The sequence below is a fragment of the Atta colombica genome, unplaced genomic scaffold (genome assembly GCF_001594045.1).
Source record: "Atta colombica isolate Treedump-2 unplaced genomic scaffold, Acol1.0 scaffold72, whole genome shotgun sequence".
Lineage (NCBI taxonomy): Eukaryota > Metazoa > Arthropoda > Insecta > Hymenoptera > Formicidae > Atta > Atta colombica.
The window spans coordinates 5,554-22,576 of NW_017259564.1; the positions used below are offsets into that span (position 1 = coordinate 5,554).

The 17,023-nt window shown below is 34.3% G+C and overlaps 1 protein-coding gene across 4 annotated transcripts in view; it reads left to right on the plus strand.

Annotated features, from left to right (window-relative positions):
- Window positions 1-17,023, plus strand: part of LOC108692480 (coiled-coil domain-containing protein 149) — a 36,983-nt gene that overhangs the window by 1,737 nt on the left and 18,223 nt on the right. For all 4 annotated transcript variants that reach the window (XM_018200747.1, XM_018200744.1, XM_018200745.1 and 1 more), the window contains exons 4-9: window positions 710-876; window positions 1,052-1,124; window positions 1,205-1,289; window positions 4,662-4,806; window positions 4,865-4,962; window positions 6,749-6,957. In XM_018200747.1, the coding sequence (XP_018056236.1) occupies window positions 710-876; window positions 1,052-1,124; window positions 1,205-1,289; window positions 4,662-4,806; window positions 4,865-4,962; window positions 6,749-6,957 (777 nt within the window). The remainder of the gene's footprint in view (window positions 1-709; window positions 877-1,051; window positions 1,125-1,204; window positions 1,290-4,661; window positions 4,807-4,864; window positions 4,963-6,748; window positions 6,958-17,023) is intronic.

The following is a 17,023-nucleotide window of genomic DNA, read 5'->3' on the forward strand; positions in this document are numbered from 1 at the left end:
TAACTAATGTATATAGAGTCTAATGAAATATATTTTTATTTATTTTTTAAATTTAAATATTTACTTTTTCTTTTCTGATAAAGGCTATTTATATAATCAGTCTACAAATGACTCCATACAAACGATTTCCATAATATTTTATGGAATTATCATTTCTCTATAGTTCTTATTACAATATGACAACATACCAATTATGCTTTTCTAATTAAATAGGACTGTAGAAGTACTGAACAATTATTATTTCTGTTTTTTAGATTGATATTTTATTTTTTGGGACTTTTGTTACTGTTTCTAAAACAAGATAAAATTAAGCGAATTTACTATTAAATTATATTTATAACTTCTTAGGGGGGTCAACACTTAGTGAAATCATTCATCTTTGTAATTTTTCAAGAATCATAATTAAAAAACTGTAAAGAATTGTAATAAGCTTTCTTATGAAAGATAGGATTCTGAAATTTTCTGATATCAAAAATTATTTTTTTATCCTAGTGAAATATTTGATTTTTCATCACACTTTCTTTATTTTCATAGTAATTGATTCATTTGATTTAAGGAGTAATAAATGTTGATATTTCTGTATTAATGCACAATCATTTTTTATTTATTATTAGTTTATCTCATGTTCACACTATCAGTTATTAATTCCTTGAATTGGTTTATGTTTTGACAAAGAATTGCTATTTGATGAAATAAATTTCTTCCATAGTGTTCACAGTTGCAAACAGATCTACAAACAGTATTGGATGAGAAACACGAGCTGAAGATGGAAAGAGATGCCTTCAAATGTAAGGCACATCGTTTGAATCATGAACTGTCTAAAGCTTTGAACGCTACCAAACCAATTGATTTAGATGCTCTAATCAATGAAAATAGGTAATCAAGAATGTGTAATTGTCGTTTTTTTAATAAATAATTTAGATTCCTATTTTTTTCCTTCTATTCTCTTGGAGATATTATGGGTTTTCTATAATAAGTCATATAATATCGAACTGTTATTAAAAGTTACAGAATCGAGATATTAGTTCTACTTATATTGCAAATATTCTAGATATCTACAAGAAAGATTGCAGCAATTGCTTGAGGAGAAAGAGCTCACACGTCAATCTCTGTCAAAGTATAAGGTAGATTGATAGTGAATTGAAATTATTACGCATTCCTTTTTTGTAACTATTTTTTATATCAGATGATTAATTTTTTGTAGAGTATGCTAGATAGTAAAAGGGCTAAAGGAACTATCAAGTTGGGAGCAAATTCTGCAGTTGGAACAGTGATGACTCACAAGCAAGGTAAAATATACGTTGTAAATACGCAGCATTCACAAGCATGATGTAATTTTCGTTGTATGTTTGCGCCTTAGTACAAAAAGTTTTTTTTTAAACTATAATAACGTTGATATAATCACAAAAACAATGCTTAAGTGTCAAGCACGAGGGAGCGTGCTATTCTTTCTTACTACTAACTTCAATATTTTCTCTTAAACAGAATCATGAAGCCGCGACAATTTCAGTAGTCAACAGCTCTGCCACGAAATTGGCAGAGAGACAAGATATAGAATTTGAGTATGTTCAAGGAGATGTTATTATAGGTTTTTTACAATAAGCTAATTATTATCTAAACTTTAAGTTTTAAGGGAATATTAGAGTAACGATTGATCTTGATTGATGTTGATAACATAACTTTTTAATTTTAAAACTTAGTTTCTTATTATTGTTCTGTGTCACTCAAACGCATATATTTGTTCTTATATAATATATTATAGTGTCTCTCTATTTCAAGATCGAGTACGAACACACAATTATGCTCTTTGCTAAATATAATATATGTTATGCAGGGAGGAGAATCCCATTTGCCTATAAAATTATTACCTACAGCTTTGTTTGCACATGACCATATTGCGTTATAGCGTATGGCATGATCAAATTACACACAATGCATTATACACAAGATAACATTGTACACAAAACAATAAGCACACAGCACATTGTACAGCCAGTTGTAGAAAGATTGCGACACTTTTTTTTCGATGGCTTCGGAATGCAACTTGCTCACCGAGTGATTAATTTTTAGTTTTTACTTATGGATCCAATTATGTTCAACTGTTCTACGAACAAGGCTAAGTTTCGAAATCTATCGAAAAAAATATTGCAACTTTTCTGAAACCGACTGTGCATTACACATACGACCGTAATACGGTTTTTTCTTATTTTAGTGCGCAATATGTCGTGTATGAAAGACAGAGAGAGTCCCGTTAACGCATATCTTATATATAGTATACATTTATTCACATTGACCGGTAGCTAGTATTTTTTATCAATGAAAATATTTTATTTTAAATTGGTTAATTAGTGATGTGTGCTATTGGAATCTTCTGTGCAATGTGCAAGATAACCGTATGTGCAACATGCTGTATGCAATGCGTTGTGTGCAATATTGTTATGTGTGTAATATTGTTGTAATGCGTTGTGTGCAAACAAAGCTATAAGTAATCGTTTTATAAACTGAGCTTTCTTATTTATTCAAATATCAAATTTTTGAGGTCCACTGTTTATACTACTTATATGAATTATAAAATTTTTATATGAAGCAAATTTTAACCTCAGGTGATAATTATACTAGTCAAAAAAGTAAATGAATTTTTAAAATTTTTTCTTGATTTTCTTGTGGAATCGTTACCGACTCGGACTTTCTATCTGTGTGCATATTTTAATTCTGTAAACAAATTTTGCAATTGTAAAACTAATTTGAAGATTTTGATTACACTAATTCGTGATAATTGATGTCGCTCTAGCATCCCGTAAGAAATTGATTAATCATAGTCGATTTTTTTTCTCACATTTGACTGATCAATTTTTTACATCAGCTTACAACCCTTATAACCTTTCCTGCAATCGCAAATGACAACAGATTACGTTTACGATTTGCTACAAATGGGAAACATATTTCGTTATCGCTAGTTCTGTGTTAGCAAAGTTGCATCAAATACGCTCCCAGATAGCTAAATCCTATCAAAAACAAATCTTCTAAAATCTTGCTATTTTTTTTATATAATGTTATCAAGATCAAGAGGCTCTCTTAAACTTTTACCATAAAAAAAAAATGGAATATTCTTCAAAGATTGATTTTATCTCTTTATAGGATAAATTTGGGCAGCAAAAAAAATTGTTTATTATATGTCAGGATATCTTCTATTACTTATGTTACCGAAGTTTCATCATTTTTTTTATTTCCGAGTTAGGGACTTCCCAATGTCAGAATGATTCGATGATATTTATTAGACAATTGTACTAATCAAGAAAAATATTGAATTTTTGGAAAACAGGACAATTTTGGAAAATGAAATAAGAAATAAATTTCTCCAATATCTCTTATAAGAACATTATAAAAATGCCCGCCAAAAATTTTGGACCATCTAAAAAACTTCTGAAGAGTTTGAAATATAAGATTAAAATTGGGATACAATGGGGTTATAAAATCATTTAATCTCAAAAATTACCTATCTTAATATTTTGGAGAGAGACAGGAGACGAGGGCTGTTGGAAAATCTTAAATGACATGTTGAATCGAGTGAGAACTCGTTTAAAAGGGCTTTCTGAGACGAGAATAACTCGAGATGATCTCTATGATGGTTTCGCAGAATTATGATTATTGTTATTGAGATTTTGCAATAGCGAGAGCCTAGGGCAAGGACGAGGAAAATAAGATTTGTGTTCCTGAGTGGATAGGAGAGTATATGTTTTGCATACCTATACTATATTTTAAGTTTTCTGTAAGCTTCAGATTAAAAACGTGGATAGACTCCGCAATTCAGTCTTACAGTATTTAATAACTGCGAACTATTATTCAAATGTTTTTTGAAAATTTTATGAATATACGTTATGTCTTTTGTATATTCAATTTTTTTAAATTTTATTTTTTGTTAAGTAACTAAAATGTTTGATCTGTATACGATAAACATATCATGACAAGACATAGATATTTTTCTTATCAAATTTCAACAATATTCTACTTTCTCCGCATTCAGGAATACATGTGTGTGTCCGCGCGAAGTCTTATCTTTTTCATGTCTTCGCGGTGGATCGTTATCGCAAAATCTCAATAATAATGTTTAAATTATCATAATTCTGCGAAAAGAATCATAGAGATATCGGTCACTTTGCGTTGTTCTTATCACGAAAAGTTCCTTTCAAATGAGCTCTCACTTGACTCCATATGCCATTTAAGATTTTCCGTCCCTCTCTTCCCCTGCTCTCTGAGAGTGTTAAGGATATTTTCGGGATTACATGATAGATTTTATGATTCTGTTGTATTCCTATAAATTTCAATCTTATATCCTACTGTTTCAAACTATTTCAAAATTATTTAGTAACTCGAAACTTGACGGGCACACTATATAAGCAAGAAAAAATATCTTGGTAAAAGAATAGTATATGATTATTGTAAGCGTTTTATAAGTATTCCAATAAGGATAGAATCTATATTAAAGATAAAAGACGGATTAATCGTACTAATAAAATAAGTATACTGTGTTTCATAGGTGTTTACATTATTTTGTCAATCTTCTGTATATGCGAAAATTTATTTATCTTTTATATAAAAAATTTTTTATATAAAGAGAAATATATATATTTCTATTTTTATTTATATTTATATTTTTTTAGTCGAACAGCTTCTTCAAGAAAGTTCTTATATACCGCCCCAGAAATCTGCTGCTGCTGTTACTGATCTACGGTGCCTTTGCACTGCCTTATTAGAAGCTTTAAATGACAAAACTTTAGCTCTGGCTCATCAGAAGAAAGCGAATAAGTAAATAGTTCAATATTAGATGCATTTATATAGATTAACTAACACAATTTATTTACAGAATATTGGCATTGAGAATTTGTGAATTGGATAGTACTGTACAGTCACCAACCACAAAGCTTTTGGAGGGATACACAAGCAACAATATTGATTTGAAGTGTACGTATAACTAGACAATTAATAATCTTGGCATGCTAGAGTGACGGCCGAACTTGATCGATGTCGATAGTACAGATTTTTTTAATTTCAAATAAAAAATCAATAATAATATCTTTAATTCATTTCTTACATTATCGTTCTGTCTCACTTAAACGAAAGTCTGTCTTTATTTAACATGTTGCAATTCCATCTGTTGCAAGATCGAATATCATCTAGTGCTAGACACAATTATTACTTTGTTTATCATTCCGAGTCTTCACTCAGCATTCACATAATTTGCATAGAACGATATAAATCTTCTTTTTAAGCTTTTGAGCTTTTTCTTATAATTAGTTTATAAACTCAGTATTGTTTGTATGTGAAACGTTGGGTATTGTACTGTCGTTTTATGCATATGAGCTATAAAATCTTTATATTAAGGAAACATCTACGTCAAGTGAGTTAGCTCTTCGAGTTAAAAAAAAATATAAATGTGTTTTTAAACTTTTTTTTTCAATTTTAGTATAAAGTTCACTATAGTGCTTTCCAATTTTGCCAATCTACTAAAAGGATTTTTGATTTTGTTCAGTAAATTCGGAGATTTATATTGATCTGAATATCTCGACAATTTATAATCACTCCAACAGCTCCTTAATTATTTGTAATAGATCTATTACACAGAATGTTACAGAGCGATCGTATCGAACTAATTTCTTGAAAAATACTCGTATACATTTTCTTGAAGAAAAGTTTTAACGCAATATGTCAAGATCAAGGTCATTGGAGATTTTCTTATTTTTATTTTTAGTGTAAAAATGAATTTTTAGTATAAATATAACAATAAGAGGAACAACCTTCAATGGATTTTTAGTATAAATATAACAATAAGAGGAACAACCTTCAATGGCTTTTACCTTGACACATATTGTCAAGATCGTAATTGTGAACAACATTTATAAGGTTTTAGCCATCAGTCGGACACCTTGTGGAATGCTAATGATACTGTAACGGTTCCTGCACACAGAACGCGGCAATGCTTGTTGCACTGCAGAAGTTGTCGCATTAGCTAATTCCCTGGTCTTCTTCGGCCTCATTTTGTAAAACTTCTAGAAATAATGTAATATTACTTTTACCGCGCGGAAAAAATTGGATTGAGTTCAACTTTTGTTGCGAATTATCTAATACTTCCGAGCAAATGAAACATTGATTGGTTATCGCGCCAATTTCCGCCGCGCGCCAAGCGTTGCCGCGTTCTGTGTGGAAGCCATAACTTTCAAGTCTTATAACTTGGAAAGTTTTTTAATGAAAAATATTTTATTATAGCATTTTAAAAAGCTCTTGACGTCAACTACAAGAATATGTAATAAAAAAATGGTAGTTTCCATTAAAAAATATCAATATGAGTTTTATGATCTTGATAATATTTACGATTATACTCATAATAACATGAAACCTCAAAATCTTACAATTTTTGTTTAAAACATTTTTCAAGAAAATGTGTCAAGAAATTAGCCTGATACGGTTTTTTCGAAACTTTTTGAAAAGTTACAAAAATATATAATAAAAAATGGGGAATCTCTTGAAAAATTTAAAGTAGTCTTGCCCTGACCTTGACAATGTCATTCAAGTTCAAACCAATACTGATACTTTCTTATGTCTCCCTTGAAGTCATAAAATTTTTGGAACATTTTTCTGTAAAATGTATTGTTCAAGAGATATTTGAGATCATCATTAAAAATGGATCCCTTGTATATACATACATCATATAGTATATGTATATGTCTATTGTTATATTTAATTTTTATAGGTGATAGCGAATTCAATAATTTGGATCATACTAACAGCAATATACATAATATCGAGGAGAATGTTGTAACAAATGAAGATAATATACAATGTAGCTCATCGCCTGAAAATCAAATTATGCAACAATTGCAGTCGATACAAATGAGTCTTCCAAGAAACTTAGGAGTATTGGTTCAAAAGGCATTAAATAATTTAAATGATAAACAGAAGGTATGAGATTAAAAATACAGAATACAAACATACACAAAACAGAATATCCCAGCAAACGAGAATGGATTGGATTAGATAAATACGTATAAATCAAGTTTTCGAATCCATCGCGCCATCCGCAAAAAAGGTATTGAATTTTGAGACTGAGTACACTGAATACGTTTAGATAAATATAATAAAAATGGACTCTAATGAATTCATATAGGTTCAGAAAATATGCTAGTTTGCGATCTAGAAAGTGATGTATCGTTGGGAAGCATCTAAATGATAGAAATATATGATGCGTTTCTTCCTGAACCTTAGTACTATACATAGAATATACAAGATTACAGATTTATGTAACTTCCGAATAATCTGCACTATCGTGACAATGGCTATATATAGAAATTATTTTGCCATCGTGGATCCGTTATACACTTTGTATATCACATCGGGGTTCAGGAGGCAAAGAGTTATGTATATTATCTCGTTGCATGTTTTTTAATGATATATCTTGTTGAGATCGATGACTAGTTAATAGATCTCCTTTGTTAGACAATTCTTCAATGCCGCAAGTTAAATAACAAATTAGTCGCATTGAATATTAGGTAAGATTCCAAAAGTAAATTAACAATACGTAATTGAATTCAATTAAATTCTTTCATTTCTGTGCACATTGAGTGGAATACAAAAAGTAAATAACTCCGTAATTCCCTGATTTAAGCGGATTACAGATAGAAAAGTGATTTAAAAACTTGCTTCGACATCTTGAATGAATAATTTTCAATATTTTAAAATAATTTCTCGTTTGTTGGGATTTCAGCTTTTTGATACAGCTTGTATGTAAGTACAACGGATTAAACTGAGTCAAAAAGTCCCTGTATCATTTTGTAATTTTCACAATAGTTAATAAGAAATGATAAAAATTTAATTGGAAGAAACAAGGCGTCGAGTGGCGATTCGCTGTTTGACGCCTTGTTTCCGCGATTGACTCGCGATCTATAGATTCGGGTTCAATCCCCTGTGATTACATATGCGATTTTTCGCATTTAAGAAGCCGAAATGATTCTATCTATTGCATGATTAAGCACCTTTAATCATCAACGATTCTCTCTATTATATAATACATTGATTATATTATATAATACATTGATGACACAAATATCATTGAAAGACGTTGTAATTCGATTTCTGGGATATTGATTGGAAGCACACATATATTGTATTCACTTAGTTGGAGAGCGTCCACGTCGATGATCTTGACACGTTATCAAGTCATAACTCTTACAAAGAGAGGCAAGAATTGTAAAATACTAAAAGGAATGAGCCATAGCTCATTCAAAAGAAGAGATTGTACATTTATTAATATTGAGAAATTACAAACTAACACAAAACTAATAAATTTTTTATAGATTCCTTTGATTGAACAGTTTAGAAATATATAACATAATAACATAAAGTACAGGCGATAGGAGTTAACGCTGGTTATCAATTAGCGCAATTGTTCTTAATATTAAATATATATAAACCTTGACCTTGAATGTTTCCACTCATGATTTGAGTCTTCATCAGCAATCTTTTCCCCTAACATAATGGTTGGATTATTACAAAATAATAAATCCAACATTTTTCCTCTCAAAAAATTGAATCGTTAATTGTGAGATAAGTCACATACTCACAAAATTAGAAAGCTGAGAATGAGAACTCAAGCTAAAATTATATAAATGATTAAATTATCGTATGTATAAATTTGAAAATTAATAATCACTTCCCTTTACACAGTGGACGTCTCAACACTGAACAATAAATATGTCATGCAACATTTTGTACATCGTTAATAAGTTAAAAATTATCGTCAAAATTTTTAAATACTGAGAGAACAATTTGTGTCTTGTCATTTCGATCGTCGGTTGAATAATGATTGTTAAACAAGTAATATAGCGGTCAATTTGAAGACAAACAAAATATAGTTTATAACATGTATTACGAACAAGCATAATAAGCTTATAGTTTATTAAGAATTTCAGTGTAAGCATGATAAGGCAATGGTACCATGTTGTGAATTTAGCCCATTGATTAATGTGCATATTGATATCATCTTCGATATCAATCATTTGTTATAATAATTCTCCACATCCAGAATCTCCACATTTTGCCATGAATCAAAGTCATGATCGTTTTGCAATCTATAATCTGTAATCACCAAAGAATGGATGTTTGACTATATGCTTTTGATGTTTAGAAAATCAAACCATGAGTGGAAATGTTCAAGATTTATATATTTAATATTAAGAAGAATTGCACTAATTGATATCAGCTTTAACTCTTATCGCCTGTACTTTATGTTTACTAATATTGTTTGAGTGGATGGGCTTTTGATTCTGAGAAAAGTATACAGAGTGTATCTGAAATAACGCTCACCAATCATACAGTACTATTCTTAAAAAACTGAATCGAAAAGTCCTCTACCATTTTGCAATTTTGGTAATAGATAATGAGATATTAACTTCTAAAGATTGCCGAATAAATGAATAAAATTGCGATGTATAAGACAATTTTAAGATATTTTTCAGTGTTCCTTGTGAAATATTTCTTAAAAAACTCTTAAAGATATCTAAAGTTGTTTTATATGTCGATTTTAGACATTTTGCTCATTGGATAATTAAAAAAGTATTGCGAAAATTGCAAAATGAGAATTTTTCGACTCAGTTTTTTTAATTAATATAATATAGTATATATTAATATACTATAATAAGGAATAGCACTGTATGATTAGTGGACGTTATTTTAGAGCGATTGGTTCTTACTTATGGATCCGTAATTTATGGAATCGTGTTGCAATCTTTTAGTTGCTGATTGTCCATGCTCACATCTAAATATTTTATTATGACGTACGGAAACCTCATTCGAATGTATTTTATCCTTGTATTTTATCTTTGTTTTACCTCTAATAAATGATAATATTATACGATATATGATATGGCAGAGCGGAAAGGTTGTGAACTTAGAACATAAATGCTATAACAATTTTGGTCACAATGCAAGCTCCACAAATGGAGAACGACACCATTGCAGAAAGTTACAATGATAGATTTAAAATGCAGATTAATATATAAAACAACTGTCAGTTAACGCTGACAGTAATGCGTGTAAATCTATTTTCCATAATAATTCATGTAGCAAACAGATAGTAGTCTTAAAAAAATAGAGTGTACAAATCATTTGCTTTGTAATATGTCCAAGAAATTAAAAATCGTGCTGAAGCAACTCTGTCAAAGACATATAAATATTTTATCGAGATATGAAATGTTGTAAAAAATATTTTAAAAATACGCAAAGAGGTAATATAGGCAGTTTCTATATGAAAAGAAGAAATCTTAATATTATAATGGAATTATGAAAAGATACTGAACTACCTAGAGTCAAACTTCCTAGAGTCACGTTTTTGATAACTTTGAGTTTTAGTTTTGAGCATAAATGGTGTAAGGAATACGGTTATAAATGTGAGGATGATCGTGTAATGAAGAAAAATTACGTATTCTGCATATCTCTATTTAAAAATATAGGTTGTTATCTAGTCACTCACTCGATAACTTATTATTAAATATAATAAATTTTGCAATTGTTTATTCGATAATTTGCAAAAAAATTGGCGGAAAGCGTATTAATTTTGGCAAACGAAGCTCTTACAATGCTAGAGTAGGTATCACTAAGACAACAAAGTTTAACAGCGTCTAAATTTGGAGTCAACCAAATTTTTTATGTGTAAATTATAATTGAAATTGTAATGGTTTGCTTTCAATTGATTCATTGACAATTGTCAGTGACAATTGTCAATGAATCGATTATATAACAACGCCTGTTTGTTTAGCCTGTCCGAGTTCGTTCTTAATTAAGCTGATCAGGTAATTGCCTCGATTGGGTTTAAGGTTTAATAGTCTCCAGGATACTTATTGAATCGGTAAATATGACATTTCGACATCCATTTTTTTGGGTAATGAGTAAAGTTTGTAGTATGGCCCAGGCCTTCGCCGAGAAGACGGAGATTTTCGGAGAAAATGGCATTCTGAAATTTAATCTGGAAAATAAATGCCCGCGCCAGCCGCAGACAATTCATTCAACTTAGAACCATCTGTGTAGAAGATAGAGTGGATAGTGAAAAACTCAGAAGATTCCTTGAGAAGGAATTCAGATTGGATGATCGTTGGAGAGCTTGATTTATTTAAGAAGGATATATCAATAAAAGATTGAGAAAGATGAATACATACTTACAGTCGAACGAAAAGAAGGGAAGGATAAACGGTGGACAGAGCGAAAGGTATGTTTGTGAGTAACAAACTCTTTCAGGCATGGAACATTCTTCAGTGCTTTCTTCCGGAGTTGTTTAGGGCGATAAATTCACCTCCTCGGTGAATGAGAGTGGGCTTGCAGAGGACTCCTCTTCAGGTGCTGTTGCCATTTCCCATAGTCTGCCTCCTAAGTGTAGAAAAAAGTGTGCCACTGAGCTCCCAGGTGCATGCTCCATCCGTAAATTAAGTGTATCGCATGACCCGTGTATCAGAATATCGATTATTAATTTTATTACTCTTATTACAATGAAGATAGCCAGCACTCCTGCGCTGGCTAAAGATTATGAAGTTCCTCCCATGGCTCCTTATGCTATTGTGTTAAACATTGCTGGTCACAGAAAACATGATGTGGAACGTTCGATCGTAGACGATCGATGTCTTCGTTGTTGTAAATTCCGCTGGTTGCTAATGATGATGGGCTGGTATAATGCCATGTCGATTTCGATGGTTGGTGATGCAAACACTTCGACAGGTTTGGATATTAATCTAAACCAGATTTCGTGAATTTTGTACATGGTGGCTAAGATATCATTGCAGTTCTTTTATATGTCCGTTTTTGATAAGATCTTTGATCTTTGGTAGTAAGAAGAACGAGACTCCGATGAGTTCGTTGTAACATTGCTCAGCATAACGTAGCTTGACTTCCACCGGGATGCATTTTACTAGGTGGATCACTTCTCCAGTTGTTACGTAGTATATCCGTGATTCTATAAGCCATTTCGTTCGGCACTATGCTTGCTAGAGTTAGTGCTTTTTCTAGTATCTGCTTTTCCAGGACGCACTTCATCCATTATGTCCTGGTACAATTGTGTGAGCTGTGTTTTAATATGTTTTTCTACGTATATGAATTTGGAATTTACGTAGAGAAAAATGTCTAGGTTTTCAATTGTAACTTTCGATCTATTATGGAAAGTGCGTCCCTTTTCTAAAATGAGAAGCTTCGGGTGTTCCGTCTGGGCTAGCCTGTACCCGCAGATGTCGATGTCCGATGTCTTGGCGAAAGTGGTGCATTGAGTCGTGTAGATTATGGGTGTCGACTGATTTTCCTTAGGTAATAGTTTTGCAACTAGTCCTTCGTATAAGGTATCATACTGCTCGAAATGTATAGTGAATAGTAGTCCAGAGAGTCTTTCAACATTATTTAATGAATATGAATACAGAAGTGTTCAGGCAAGATCTCAGTTTTGATCTTTGATGAAGCCAAAACTTGGCTTCGTATCGCTCGCGCTATAGACTTGGCTACAGAAAAACGCTTGTTGTTTTTTATCGTTTCAGTGGCTCGATTGCTTCTGAGCCCGAGTCGAGAGAGTCTCGAAGTTATATAGCTATTTTCGTCGCTAGTTGACCAATCGTGTGATCACTGCGCTCGGTTGTATTATGCTACGTGGCGAAGAGGCGAACCCTGTCTCGCCGTTCTGACGCTTATTCCGATAAGATTCGGTTTCATGTGCATGTGTGTGTGTATGTATGTGATAAAAAAAATATGTAGTGGGCTCTTTTCCTATACATCGTTGGTGCGACATTTACAATAATATGCCACATAATAAAGGGACATGGTCAATGGACAGAGGAGGCCCGAATGTTTCTGCTCCTTCTGAGTCTATAGTAGCCAGGTATTAATGGGCAATGGGTGCTCGAGGGCATGATAATTTACCCTTCGGATGAGTATCTCCAGAGATCGTAATCTTGATGGAGGCTTGCACGAATACATTGTCCCAGGTTCCGTATCGGTGTATTGTGAATCGGAAGATTGTCGTTCACGGCCGATCCGACCAAGGTAACGCTCCTCAGATTCGTTGTGTTCTGTTTGATTCTATCAATTATTGCATTTGCAATTCTTATGGTGCCTGCTTCATGAAGTCTTTTGCAGCTTTGTTCGCCTATTTCTTGCAGGTATTTTCCGTTGTGTACCACTGATACGTGAGAATGCATCCCGCAATAATGGATTGTCTTATCTATTTCTATCTTGCACTGGATGATGATTATCTTGTCATAATCGCTCAATTGCATCAACTGCACGTATAAGTCAAAGAGTTATGTTGAATCCCTCACCCCGGCAGCCGTATTCCACGAGTCCCATTGCCGTGGGTAGGAGTATCGTTAATAAGAGCAGAAATATGTTTATGCGTCGGCATCCATAGTTTCACTACCGGTGGTGTCCTTCGATGGCCGATGCTGATGAACCCTTCTCACTTTGGGGTTGATGGAACAGAGTTTGTGTTTATCTGCACGTATCACTCGAGTACTTTTAACGCCTATTTTGACGTTGTTATTCTTAAGAATTTCTGTTATCTCGTGTGGTTCTGTTATCTCACATACTTGTCGCTTAATTTATGAGTGGGCTGTTTTAACAAGAACGCTTTATCGCCTATTCTAAATACATGCGGGTTTAATTTCTTATCATAGTACCGCTTAGACCTACTCTTGGCGTGTTTCAAATTATCGTAGGCTATCTCTTGAATGTCTGTTATTCTATTATATAAGGTTTCGAGATAGTCAGTATAGCTATTTATCTTCGGGTAGAATCTCATTACAGTACCCGCGCTGTCTTTGCGAAGATTAACTCATGGGATATATTCCGTACCCTCATGCACATTTGAGTATGAAAAACATGCGAATTTTAAATGCAGGTTCCAGTTTTTTTTATCCTGGACGACCTGTTTTAGATATTCTCACAGCACCTAGATTGTGATGAGATTGTTTGGAGCCATTAGCCTGCGGCCTATATGCCACAGTATATAGTTATATCATACGATCTTAAATTTTTTTGCTATTGCCTTTGTGGATGGGTATTGTTTAATAAGGAAGTTCCACAAATTAAAAATAATATTCTCTTTATTACACTATGTACAGAGGTACCCGTCGGTACTTATTGAGAGAGTTTGTGGTGTCTTGCGGCGCGTGTGTGATGTATGTGTAAGTGTCTAATCCTCTTCGGAGTTCTCGATATCTGAGTCTGTCTCGAAGAATTGGCGTGACAGCCACCGGTTGAGTCACTTCCTCTTTCTTCGTCCTAGCATCTTTAGGCGGTGTCGCTGGCAGAGCTTATCGGCGGCCCAATTCCTCCGGCAGCGGTCGTGACGATCTCGGCGGCCACAAGGAGCTCGTACTTGTCTGTTTATGTAACCGAAGTCGTCTCCGTCGCAGATCCTTGACGGAGAAACTCTCTCGCGGGAGTTCAAGAGGTATCAATCTCCACAGGAAGAGAGTTATCCCCGAATCGAACGGTTTCTTCGTCGATGGCTCCTCTGTGCGAGGGGGACCGGAGTAGTCCCCGGCGACGTTTCCGTGCAGCTTGTAGCCCTTTAGCTCGCCAGGAAGAGAATTCCACAGAGGTCCGAGTGGGACTCGCTCTGCTCCACGAAGACCCGGTAACGAGCTCACTTCGTGAGTATGCAAAGGCCCTTGATGAGTTCGCTTTGCTGCAAAGGCCCTTTAGAGAGGAGCTCGCTTTGCGAGGTTACGCAAAGGTCCTTGACGAGTTCGCTTTGCTGCAAAGGTCCTTTAGAGAGAAGCGCGCTTTGTGAGGTTACACATCAAAAAATGTTCTGTCACCAGAATAGAGGCTCTTTTCGGAGCTCACTCTATCCTGAGTGAAGAGGCTGAAAACCTCCCGCAGAATCCTACTTCTATGCATGATGAACTATTCTTGCGCGCGAGTTGCTGCTAGGCCGCGTGGGCTTTTTGCGGCGGCGGTCGGGACTCGCGCTGGGCGGGCGCTCGGTCAAGCGGCATCGGACGTGCGATTCAGCAGCGGCGCGGATCGCGCGCGTATCCCGGTGACTCTATTAGTGATGCTTTAAGCCGCTACAGCCTTCATTAGGCTGTTCAGAAAGAGAGTGCCCTGATTGATCAGGAGTGCCTTAAGGGCTCCGTATATAAAATCGTTAATGAAAGCATTCGTTACATCGATCGCTGCTGCATTTCTAAAGGATATCGCTGTGACTTAGATAGTAAGTCCTGTATAGTAAGTATATACGAGTTACGGGCGCGCGAAGTGATTCCATAATATCTATCGATATCTTGTCGAAAGCTGCGTCTGGGATATCAGTTAATATCATTGGTTATTTTATCTTGCGGCGTACTAATTTTTTTAACTGGCAATTGCTGTAGTTGCATATGTATGTACGTTTGTTTTCATGCGCGACCAGTAATATTTGTCACGAATCAATCTTAGTCATGCCCTTATGATCTCCTATCGCTGACGCGTGATATTCATGAATTATTTCTTTTCTTGCTCGTGAAACGGTGTTATGATTTCATTTTTACAATGGTCACTAAGATTCCTGTGTTGTCTAATATTGTTTTTATTTTACTGCGAATCCTCTCCCATGGTACGCTATCGAGGTCTCCACGGCATATTGAGAAAGATCGTAACCCGAGTTCTAATAAAGAGTATATCTGTTTCGTCAAATATCTCTTTCTCTGTTATATCAGAAGCTTTCTTTAATCGTTAGAATGATTAGTTGCTTGCTTTTTCGCTTGGAATTGGTCGGACGCGAGCTGGATTACATCTGATGGTAACATCTGATATCTCTGGAAGCATTCCTTCGGCCAAAGCTTGTGCGCCTTTATCACACGGTTCACCTTTCTGAGAAACGAATACTATTAGGTTATCCTTTCGGGAGATTATGTTTTGACGTATTATCTCGAATCGTATGTGATTATCTGTGTTTAGATCATATGGATCCGATGTGTCGAAAAGCGTGATTTCGCTTTCGTTATCGCTTGTTATCGCTGTCATCGTTGCTGTCGCTGTCACTATGATTTATGCTATCGTCGTCTGAATTATAAACGTTGCTCTGTTCGTCCATTTTGTTTTTAAAGTCTCGTTATCGCTTTTAGGGGATATCTCGTCAGATATGTCTATCGACTAGAATTCGGGATGGACCTAGTGCATCAAGGATTTTTCAGTGTTTGGGTGTCCAATCGAACAAAGACTCACTGTCGGAATCAGCACGTGTAAGAGGATATAGTTGAGCATAGGAATTTGGCTGAGGAACTGGGTTTCTAGATAAGGCATCCGCAGTTACAGTTTATTTTTCCTGCCTTATAATCGTATTCGGCAAATTTTAAATGCCATCAAATTAGGCATGATGTTGAATCTTTCACCGAGTGAAGTCATATGGTAAATTTATTGCTATATAGATATGATCTAAAGTGATTGGTGGCAATAAATAATTGCTAGATTTTTTCTCGATAACGTAGTAACGTAGTTTTGTTCGGCGTTATTTAGCAATCTGGACGCGTATGCAATGTGTCTATCTTTTCCGATCTCGCCCTGGCTTAATATTCCGCCTATGGCGTAACTTGAGGCATCCGTTGTTAAAATGAATAGTTTTGTGAAATGATGTGTGAAATCTGGGTGAAATCTAAGTAATGGTTCTTCGCATAAATTATCGCGAAGGGTCGTAAAAGCGGTCTCTTGCAAGGTTTCTCGAAGCTCTTATCTTTTTTTAAAAGCATCGTAAGTGATTTGGCCATCTGAGAGAAATTGTTAATAAAGCGACGGTAATAGCCTGCTAGGCCGAGGAACTGTTTTATATTTTTAGCGTTACGCGGTCGTGGGAAATTTTTTACTGTCTCAATCTTTTTGAGGTTAGATCGCACGCCTGTCTCACTGATAACGTTTCCCAGATAAATGACTTCCTTTCTAAGAAACTTGCACTTATCTGGTTTCAAGTTGGCTTTGTGTAATCGTTTGGCTAATTTATTAAATTTTTGGGCGTGTTCTGTTA